This window comes from Coffea eugenioides, chromosome 1 (assembly GCF_003713205.1).
Source record: "Coffea eugenioides isolate CCC68of chromosome 1, Ceug_1.0, whole genome shotgun sequence".
NCBI lineage: Eukaryota > Viridiplantae > Streptophyta > Magnoliopsida > Gentianales > Rubiaceae > Coffea > Coffea eugenioides.
Window position 1 is genome coordinate 2,687,123 of NC_040035.1, and position 11,604 is coordinate 2,698,726.

At 36.0% G+C, this 11,604-nt stretch overlaps 1 protein-coding gene and 1 pseudogene across 1 annotated transcript; both read right to left on the reverse strand.

The window, feature by feature from the left end:
* Nucleotides 1-340: 340 nt before the first annotated feature.
* Nucleotides 341-7,095, reverse strand: LOC113776715 (annotated as a pseudogene).
* Nucleotides 7,096-8,766: 1,671 nt separating this feature from the next.
* Nucleotides 8,767-11,063, reverse strand: LOC113775976 (linamarin synthase 2-like). Its single transcript, XM_027321042.1, has 2 exons — nucleotides 10,510-11,063; nucleotides 8,767-9,868 (listed from the first exon to the last, which is right to left on the reverse strand). The coding sequence occupies exons 1-2, from the start codon at nucleotides 11,027-11,029 to the stop codon at nucleotides 8,895-8,897; spliced, it is 1,494 nt and encodes a 497-aa protein (XP_027176843.1). The 5' UTR covers nucleotides 11,030-11,063; the 3' UTR covers nucleotides 8,767-8,894.
* Nucleotides 11,064-11,604: the final 541 nt, after the last annotated feature.

Genomic DNA, 11,604 nt, shown 5'->3' on the forward strand with positions numbered 1-11,604 from the left:
TGAGCTTATTAATTGAAGATGGCCCATATAGCCCCAAGCAGAGGCTGTCAAAAATTTAATAACAGGAATGGCCAAAGTTAATTTGGCAGCTTCAAGGCATGACTGTGAAAATGTGAAACCCGGCATATTTGCACTCAAGATTTGCAGTTTAGGTGCCAAACTACGTAGGATTTTATATAAATTGTTTCCAGTAGAAATCGTGATGTTACTTCATGGCCTGTGTACTTTTTACATATCTGCCTTCATTATGTCCTGTTGGTGTTTTCTTCAATTTCATGATGAGCAATTAACAGATATTGTAGCTAAGAAAACAAAATAGAAAAAGAAAAATTGACGCTTTATGGAACTTTCTAATTGCAATGTTCTTCTTAATCCAAGGCATGCAACTCCAAATACAGATGTAGTTTAAAATGAATAGGACTACTACAGACCAAAATGAAAGATGATAAGCAGCAAAGGAGGGAAGAAGGGTGATTGAATTATTTTGAGTATCAAAGCCATTTCAGCCAATTCTTTTCCTTTCAAGCCACAGGAGAAACATTTTTTGCAACTCATCCCTTGTAATGAAGAGCCTCATTGATGAACTTGTCAAAATTAATGTAAGATGATCCCCCTACTTCAGTTGCTTCGTCAGCTTTCTTCTTCCATTCTTTAGCTTTGAACCTCATTTTTTCCCCTTCCTCTCCCACAATCATTTTACGTATAAGTTCTGCAACTTCATCGCGCTTCACATCATGATTTATTTCCATTCCAATTCCCCATTTCTCACAAGAGTAATGACAATTAGTTTGCTGATCAGCAAAGAAAGGCCAACAGATGACAGGCACACCAGCACAAATAGTTTCCATCATAGAATTCCATCCACAGTGTGTCAAAAATGCGCCAACAGTTGAATGCTCCAATACTTTCTCCTGTGCACACTAGCTTGTTAAGAACCCTCTATCCTGAATCTCTTCCAGGAAATCTTCAGGCAGCATTGTTGATTCTCCTCCCTGCACTACATCAGGCCGCACAATCCACAAGAACTGTTGCCTGCTGTTGGCAAGTCCCCAAGCAAATTCTCTGAAATGATGGTCAGTCATGGTTGTTACACTTCCATAATTAACATAAACAACTGAGTTTGGTGCTCTTTGATCTAGCCACTCGAAAACTTTCGAGTCAGGCTTCCATAAACTTGAATTCAGGGAATTGACTTGGCTTTTGGAAACAATGTGCCTGGCTAATAACTGTAGAGGGCCTATAGTATAAATATTTGGAAAATTGAACTTCGAAATGACTGCCTCCAATGCTTCTGTTTCAAATTCATCGAAGGCATTGAAGATTATTGATGAAGCTTTCAGACAACTCTGTGCTTCCTCTCCCATGAAATCAAACATAATGTCATTGGGATCTGTTGTTCTTAAAAAGCTTGGAAGGTCCCTGAATTTTACATTGCTCATGCCACAAATCCAATCAACAGGCTTATCAAGAGTACCATCTGTAAGGTAATCGTCATCTGGATAGAAAAATGAAAAAAGGTTTTTCAAGATTGAGGAACAACTATGAAGATTGTCAAGCAATCAAAATCAAAATTCAGACATTTGAACAACCATCCTTATCAAGTTTTATTCCTTTTAGTATCTGTGTTTCAGAAAATTCATATAGGATTATCTACCAAGGTTGTTGACACGTTAATCAAAATGGTAAAAGAAAGAAGAAAAATTAGAAAGACTGCTTCTTTTGTTTACGACAGCTACTATGTATGATCAGTTTTGCTATCAACAACTTATCACTGTACATGTATACTTGCTCATGTGGAAGCCCATCTCAATAGATCCAATTGAAGGAGTTACTTAACATATTGCAATCCTATTTTTCTTTTTGTGATAATTTCAGAAACCTTCTTTAAACTTTTTCGTAATATTACTTAGGATTAGTGGTGGAGTCAGGACTTATAATCATTGGGGCCCGTACTATATTCCTAAATTGATATTATTGTTATGTGAAAAAAAGTAGTTTACATTAAGATTGTATTTTATCTTGAATTTTCAAGTTTTAAGCTTCTAACATTATTTCTTTTCCATATCATTCAATTTTGTACGTTAATAGCTTCAAAACAATTTCACCGACAGAGAGATATCTAGAAGAAAATACTAATATTTTGTAGGGGGTAATGTTTGGGGAGATTGGGATTTTTCAAGGGCAATGTAAAGCAAAAATTGTATTTTCCAAAATTTAGGGGTTACAATTATAATAAAAAAACTAAAAAACTTTCAAACCTTTCAAGCCTACTATTTAATTTTTACAAAATTGAGTGACGACGTTGCCCATCCTTCATTACAGGGTGGCTCTGTCATTGCTTATCATCCATGAGATTTTCAAAATATTCCTTATCTCATCAGTTTGATATGACTAGATATTTCATTAAATGCCATCAACTCACTTGCACTATTAATAACTACTGTTTTACAAAAAAAAAAATCCAAAAGGAAGAAAAAAATTTTAATCAAAAAAAATTATGGACAAAAGATAACCAAATTGACATTCCAAATTGGTTTGTATTTCTCTGTGTGTCCAACTGGTACTTGAGTTTAGTCTATAGTTGGTCACTTGAAGAATTTTAGTAAATAAGTAACACCTTGGAGAATTTTATCAGTCGAATTTGTAGAAAGCAAGCAAATTTTTTTTTAGAAAGTGCGTTCTAATAAATGATGTTATGTAAGTTGCATTTAAAAGTAAATTAATATTTTCATACGTTTGGTATATGCATGTAACCTCCACTTATAAAAAAAATTATTGAAAATATTAGTTTAAGAATTGTTTTGTAACCAAATATTTATAAACATTCTATGTTGTTTCTTGTTTTTTTTTTTTTTTTTTTTTTGGGAAGGGGGTGAGAGGGGTCAAAACCTACTACTTATTTTGTTTTTACATTTATAAGCTCTCATATTTTTACATTTACCTTCTAGCCTTATTTTAATTTTTATTTCTATTGTAAGCTTCATAATTAATAGGATAAATAAAGGTAAGAGTGAAGCTAAAATATCATTTCTCTTGTGATATGCAGTTTTTTAATGTTGATTTCTCCCAAGAAGGCTAATACGTTATAAAAAATTTTAATTCAAGAAAGGTAGGTGAGAATGTGAGATACCTCTATCGTTTGAAAAAGAAAGGTAGGTGAGATATTGAAAATCCTGGCCGTGACTTGCTAGCCTCCTCGTCTCTCCTTTTCTATTGCAAGATTTGGAGTCTCTTAATAAAATAAAATTAGGGAAAAATGCACTTTTCATCCTCAAAGTTTGGGTCGTTGACCATTTTCATCCTCAAAGTTTCACTCAAAACACATTTCATCCTCAAAGTAACGTAATTTTGGCCAATTAAGGACAATTGACGGGAATTGGCAAATTTATCGTTAAAACCAACCGTAAACCCAACAAAAATGGGTAAAACCGAAGGACCAAAATTAGTTAGCTAAATTAAAGCTCTACTATTAAAGCTTGGAACATCACATGGTCCATCAACCTGAAAAACCCATGGTTTGATAACCAAGTCATTTATTAACCGATCCCGTTCCCCACCAATAGCTGCGTGTGAATTTCACAGATAAACCACGCACCTCAGAATCATTCCACAGTCTTTCTCAGCTCAATTTCAATTTTCAGCAAAGAAGAGAAATCGAAAAACTACACATTTCATTGTTATCCTGTCCATCTGAGATAGCAATAAAACCCAAAAAATGGGGCTGGGTTTACTCGCCTCCCGGACTCTCCTGCGATTCGGAAAACTCCAGCCAGGAAACTTCACTCCTCTTCTCCGCCGCTCCATCATCTCCACTAGTGAGCTCCAAAATGCTGAAGCAGCCCAAGCCCAGCCCGATTCTCCCCCCCAGATCTTCCCAAGAGAACTCCCGTCGGCGGGGCCCGAGTCCACTTCCCCAACCCGGAAGACGCTACCGAAGTCTTCATAGATGGATATCCAGTTAAAATCCCTAAGGGTATGACGGTCCTTCAAGCCTGCGAGATCGCCAGCGTCGACATTCCTCGTTTTTGCTACCATAGCCGCCTCTCTATTGCCGGAAATTGCCGTATGTGCCTCGTTGAAGTTGAAAAGTCCGCCAAGCCTATCGCCTCTTGCGCTATGCTGGCTCTCCTGGTAAACTAAACTAGTTGATAATTGAATTAATTTTTTGTTGACTTTATTGCTAAAATGGATTTATTACGAACAAAAAATTTAGATTTTTTGCTACTTAATATGAGAAAAATGTGGACTTTAGGGTTTAATGTTAATGTGTGAGGATTGGTGCTTTATAATTTAAGAAAAGAAAAAGAAAAAATTGTTTGCTTACGTTGAGCTTGAGCTGGATGTTGCATTCTTTGAGAAACTAATTGCTTAATTTTGAGGCATGGATGATTCTGTTATGGAGAGTTATACTTTTTAGCTGTGATTAAATTTTCTTCGGCAGTTGCCAAGGACAAAGGAGAGGGGGAAAAAACATTTTGTTTGGTTGCCTGTTGGTTGTGTATTGATTTTGATGATCCGTTAGATTGCCCGATTTGTGATCAAGGTGGGGAATGTGGCCCCATTTGGTTTTATCCATTTTTTGTTGGGTTTACAGTTGGTTCTAACGATAAATTTGCCAATTCCCGTCAATTGTCCTTAATTGGCCAAAATTACGTAACTTTGAGGATGAAATGTGTTTTGAGTGAAACTTTGAGGATGAAAATGGTCAACAACCCAAATTTTGAGGATGAAAAGTGCATTTTTCCCATAAAATTAAACAGAACCCTTCATCATGTAAAAGCATCGCCCTGTCACACGCCCAGACAAAATTTTCTCCTCGAAACTCGAAAATATGCTCCATTCCCATCAGTCCCCAGTCCTTGGTCCGACCCAAACTTCTATAAGGGTTTGTTTGGATAGTGTATTATTTGAAATATTATTTGGAATAATTAATGTAGCATTTTTTGTGATGTGATGTATGTGAGATAAAAAGGTGATTGGGAATATAAAAAGGTAGGTTGGGAAATGTGTTTGTGATGCAAGCGAAATATTATTTGAAATAATTTTGATATCCAAATACTACCATTAATGTTTTCTAATATGTCCAAGCAACAGCACATATTAGCCAAGTAAGTATTACGTATGTGCCACTGGCCACCCGCTGGAGGTCAGGGGTTCAATCCTGTCTTCCTCAAATTTGCCACAATATGTGGCTGGTCTTAGTTGACCATCTTCCCTTACCCCTTCCTCCTAGATTAGTCTAGATTAGATTATAGGACATCTATCGTTGCGAAAAAAAAAGTATTACATATGTTAGTTTTGTATGTATCTTAAAAATGTAGATGTTATTTAATGAAATGGTAAAATAAAATTTTATAACATAACTAATGCATATTTGGACCAAAAAAAAAAGAAATTAATGCATATAACATTAACAGAATTTTTCTAACAGATGCAACCGGTCAGTACACCTAGAATATATTTAAATTATACCTAATGTATTAGGTGAATGCACATATTTATATTTATTGTATCCCTATAGTTGACTATTATTTTCAAATTAACTTGCAAGAAATAAACACCACCTCTTTTATCGACTATTCACTCATTGACCAAACACATGTTAACAAGTTTAGTCGGATTTGAGTCCTAATATGATAAAAATAACAATATTCCTACTCGATCAATTATTTTTTTTGTAAGTATATTCGATCAATTTTATTAGAATGTTTAAGCGGATAATTCGGGGCTGAATTTGGGTAATCAAAATTAAACATCTTCAAACCCAAGTCAAAACGGATCACATCCGGGTCAAGACTTGAGCCATGGTCACCTTACTTTTCAACACTCTCATAATTTCTAAGACAGTGCAAAAATAAAAATAATACGATAAAAGGAAGAGATCCTAAATTTGCTTAGCCATACCAATTACCAATTAAGTTGGGACGTCGAAGACAGTGACACAACAGGTCTCATAAACAAGAGAAAAAGACATGGTAAAGAAAGAAGTTTATAGAACTTACTTTTGAATGGAAAAATCCCTCTCCTGATGAGCTCTCTGTAGTGCAAATATCCAATGAAAGAGCAAGCAGAAGCAGTCCAGAATTGAACTTCAGGGATGCCCAAATCTTCAGCAGCTTTGATAGCGAAGCTCATGATACCATCAGAAATGACGCAGCTAACAGGAGGCACTTCAGAAGACGAGTTCAGCTTAATCAACAGCTCCTTAAAAGGAACCAAACAATTTTTTCTGACAGAATCACAGAGCTGAGGCACCTCTTGAGTGGCATCTTTATCTGACGGTGGCATCCCATCAGGGATAGTCTCAAACCTGAAATCATCGAACCCTTTAACTGACTCTGGCCCTTTCGATCGGATCAAACGTTTGTGATTAAATTCAGTGTTGACCAAGGTTATATGGAACCCTTTTGCGTGCAAAAGCTTGGCAAGTCTCATTAATGGGGTAACATGGCCTTGAGCTGGAAATGGAACCAAGACTGCATGGGGTTTTTCTGTGGTTTCTACAGAATCCATTTCCTGCGTATAGGCCTGTCAACGGGTCGGGTCTAGACCCGGATCCGGACCGGATCCGTGAAATTATTGCGGGTATGGGTAGGGATTTAATTCCGTTTCCCGGATCCGGATCCGGATCCGTTTTGTCAAACAAAAAAACGGGTCGGATACGGAATATAGTATTCCGACCCGTATTAGACCCGGATCCGGATATAAATGAATTAATAATTTAAAAAATATATATTTATCAATATAATTTGATTAGGGTGATGTATTTTAATAAAGTTAATTTTGATTTCTTTTCTTATTTGATTTTTTCTTTGCATTAGTTAGAAATTAGTTTACAAATATATTTTTTTCTCATTTTTATTAGAAATTATAAAATTTGGTAAATTTGTTCGGGTAGACCCGGATCCGGATCCGGGACCCGTCGGATCCGGATCCGGAACATAGAATAAAAGACCCGTCGGGTAAACGGGTCGGATCCGGATCCGGCATAGTAATTCGGGTCCGGGTCCGGAATAATGAATTCCGGCCCGGACCCGGCCCGTTGACAGCCCTACCTGCGTAGATGAAAGTTAATAGACGGGAGCAGAATGTACTAGTCCCAAAATGATGGTGCCATTTATAGCAGCATAGGGGGCAGAAATTGATTTTTCTTTTTTTTTTTGAGGCACAAAGATATACAAAATCATATGTTGTATGTAATATGCACCATTTCTTTATCACAATGAACCAGATGCACAAAGCGACAAAATATAAATAGAAAACATCCTTTCATAGGTCCCATGCATCCCATTGAATCAAGTAATCATACATTTTTAAAAGGGTTAATTACCCCTTGAATGTAGGAATTATTTGTATGTTTTCCTTGAATAAAAAACGATAGGCACCACTTGTTACCTTTTGAAAAGGATTCCTTCAAATAATTCTTTTCAATGGAATAGCTGAAAGGACAAAATACCCCTTCATAATTTCATTTTGCACCCTTTAATTATACTTTATTTTTTACTTTGATCCATGAACTTTAGTTTGAAACACGTTGCTCTTAAATTCTTAATCTCATCTCATTTTAATCCAATAAACAATGGAACAGGCAAAAACTAATGGATCAGTTACTACTGTCAATTACCTTACGAATAAAATTAGAATATTTTGTTAATGAAGGGTGGCAACTATTTCGGCAGTTTTGTATATTTTGTTAACGATTGGACTAAATTAGGACAAGTTTAAAACTTTAGGGACCAAAATATACTAAACTTTAGTTCATGGATCAAAGTGAGAATTTTTGTATATTTCAAGGGAATAAAGATGCAATCAGCCTTAAGTTTTCCTAACTAATATACCACTTTGACAACAAAATCTATTTCATTGTTTCTGTTGGAACCCATGGTTAGACTGGAAATGCTGCATCTGCGCCTTGTGATTTTTGAAAAGAAAAATCATACAGAAATTTAAAGGTTATAGTGTACGAAAGTGAAAAAAAAATTAATCCTAAGCATATTTGTTTCATTTGAAATATAACTTGAATTTGCTTGTATATTTTAACCTATTACTAATTCCTTCAGTCCGTACTTGAAACTCAAACTTGAAGCTGATTCATTGCCATTTTTCTAGATGTCCATGTTGCAATTAATGCAACAAGGTTACATTAAATTAGTATGTGCAGTAAGATTCATTGCAGCTTTTCACAATTTAGTATCTTTTTTATTTTCCACTAGTATATGAACTTGTAGGACGTACCCTTAAATCAGATTGCCTCTTTGTTTAAAAAAAAAAAAAAAAGGAGAGAGAGAGATAAGAGATTGCCTCCGTCTCTGTGAAGTTGAAGACAAAGCCACAATCAGGGCTGTCAAAAATTTAATAACATGGCATATTCACATTGAAGATTTGCGGCTGAGGTGCCAAACTAAGCGTGGCATTTCACAAGGATTGTTGCCAGTTGAAATCATGACGTTAGTTCAAATCTTGACCTGTCAACTTTTTTACGTGTCTTCCTTTGCTAATAGAAAAAACTTAACAAGACGTAGATGAATTGAAATGAATTCTATGATAGAGATGGTTCCCAAACAGACAAGTAATTGATAATTTAAGCAATTACTATTCAGGTTCTTTTCATTGTTCCACTCACATTAATTCTCAAGATTCCACTCAATCAAATAGGCACATACTCGCAGGTTATCCTAATCATATTGATTAGGATTATACATTATGTCCTGTTATTAGTTGTGTCAAATTCGAGATAATAGATATTTTATCTAAGACAAAAAAAAAAAGAAGAAAGTGATGCTTTATGAACTTTCTAATTGCATTGTTCTTTTTATTCCAAGGCATGCAAGCAACTCCAACCATAGAGCTTAGATAATTCAAAACAAAAATGACTAATATAATCCATTTTTCTTTTAAGCCACAGGAGAAACATTTTGTGCGGCGCATCCGTTGTAATGAAGAGCCTCAATGATAAACTTGTCAAAGTTAATGTAAGATGACCCCCCAACTTCAGTAGCTTCCTCAGCTTTCTTCTTCCATTCTTTAGCCTTAAACCTCATTTCCCCCCCTTCCTCTCCTATAATCATTTTGCGTACAAGTTCTGCAACTTCGTTCCGCTTCACATCATGATTTATTTCCATCCCAATTCCCCATTTCTTGCAAGAGTAATGACAGTTAGTCTGCTGATCGGCGAAGAAAGGCCAGCAGATGAGAGGCACACCAGCAGAAATACTTTCTAATGTAGAATTCCATCCACAGTGAGTCAAAAATGCACCAACAGCTGGATGCTCCAACACTTTGTCCTGTGCACACCAGCTCGTTAACAACCCTCTGTCCTGAATCTCTTCCAGGAAATCTTCAGGCAACATTGCTGATTCTCCTCCCTGAACGACATCAGGCCGAACAATCCACAAAAACTGTTGCTGGCTATTTGCAAGTCCCCAAGCAAATTCTTTGAAGTGATGGTCAGTCATGGTTGTTATACTTCCATAATTAACATAAAAAACTGAGTTTGGTGCTCTTTGATCTAGCCACTCGAAAACTTTCGAGTCAGGCTTCCATAAACTTGAATTCAGGGAATTGACTTGGCTTTCGGTAACAATGTGCCTGGCTAATATATGTAGAGGGCCTATTGTGTAAATATTTGGGAAATCAAACTTGGAAATGACTGCTTCTAAAGCTTCCCTTTCAAGTTCATCGAAGGTATTGAAGATTATCGCTGGAGCTTTTAGACAACTCTGTGCCGCCTCTCCAAGGAAATCAAACATAATATCGTTGGGATCAGTTGTTCTGAAAAAGCTTGGAAGGTCCCTGAATTTTATGTTGCTCATGCCACAAATCCAATCAACTGGCTTATCAAGAGTACCATCTGTGAGGTAATCGTCATCTGGACAAAGAGAAAAAAAAGGGTCTTTCAAGTTCGATGAATAATTATATCAAGACTAACAAGGAAGGAACTTCATAATTTGGACATGTGAATCCAATTTTTAATTTTTTTTTAAGTTTCAATAACTACTAATAGAGTAATAACAGAAATAACAGTTATATCAGAAAAAAGATTGTAATCGTTTCTTACATATATACCTACATACATACATATACTACTCCATTAGTAGCCATTGGAACTGAAGAAAAAAATAGTGTTATATAACTTTATAAAGGATACATAGCTAGGAAGCCATTTAGAAGGTAAGACAGGAAGTGGAATAGAATATTCTCATTACATATTTGAAGCCAATAAATGGGTATAAAACCAATCGCTTCGGGGTGAACACTCGGTCTGGACGGCCAAAACGTCGGAAATGGTCCAGCAATAACGTGGGAAGTGGTCCAGATACATGTCGATTTCATATTTTAAGCAGGTATGCATGTTTCATCATTCTCATGATCAAGAAATTACAAGCTATAAACGAGATGATTAAAAAACAGGTTTAATCATACCAATTAAGTTGAGATTGAACGTTAAAGACAATAACAATACAGTCCAGAGACAACAGAACAAACAAAGAAGAAGTTTATAGTATGTACTTTTGAATGGAAAAATTCCTCTCCTGATAAGCTCTCTATAGTGCAAGTATCCAATGAAAGAACAAGCAGAAGCCGTCCAAAATTGAACTTCAGGGATGCCCAAATCTTCAGCAGCTTTGATAGCGAAGCTCATGATACCATCAGAAATGACGCAGCTAACAGGAGGCACTTCAGAAGACGAGTTCAGCTTAATCAACAGCTCCTTAAAAGGAACCAAACAATTTTTTCTGACAGAATCACAGAGCTGAGGCACCTCTTGAGTGGCATCTTTATCTGACGGTGGCATCCCATCAGGGATAGTCTCAAACCTGAAATCATCGAACCCTTTAACTGACTCTGGCCCTTTCGATCGGATCAAACGTTTGTGGTTAAATTCAGTGTTGAGCAAGGTTATATGGAACCCTTTTGCATGCAAAAGCTTAGCAAGTCTCATCAATGGGGTAACATGGCCTTGAGCTGGAAATGGAAGCAAGACCGCATGAGGTTTTTCTGTGGTTCTTGTGGTTTCCAGAGAAACCATTTTCTATGCAAACGAAAGTTGAAGGCGAAGTATTATGCATAAGTCCCTAATTGGTGGTGCCATTTATGGGATTTGGGGCAGAAATTGATTCGGACCATACACAAAGGTCTACACAAGTCATACACTATACTACAAAATATAGTACCAAACATATGTTTCATGGGTCACACACGTCCAATGCCAATCAAAGTGAAAATGTATAGGAATCTTTCATTTTGTAACTGCAAGCATTTTTTATATTATTTATTAATGATGAAATGCAATGCAATTTGTCCATTTATTAGAGAAGTGTAATTTTGGTATCAATAAGACTGAAAACAAGTCTCAACGAGTTGGATAGAGGTATGTTCAGGATTGATTTGAAAATTAAAAGGGATGTTTGAACTTAGTTTGTGTTTGATAATTTTTTGAAAGAAATTGATCGAGTTTGGTTTGAAAATTCAGACATATGTTCATGAAAAACTTGACTTGTCAAAATATCGAGTTCAATTACATACCATCAAAGTTTGCTTGACTTGAAATTTCATTTTGTATTATATGGAGATTTTCACCCGAATTTGTTGCCTTTTTTCCCG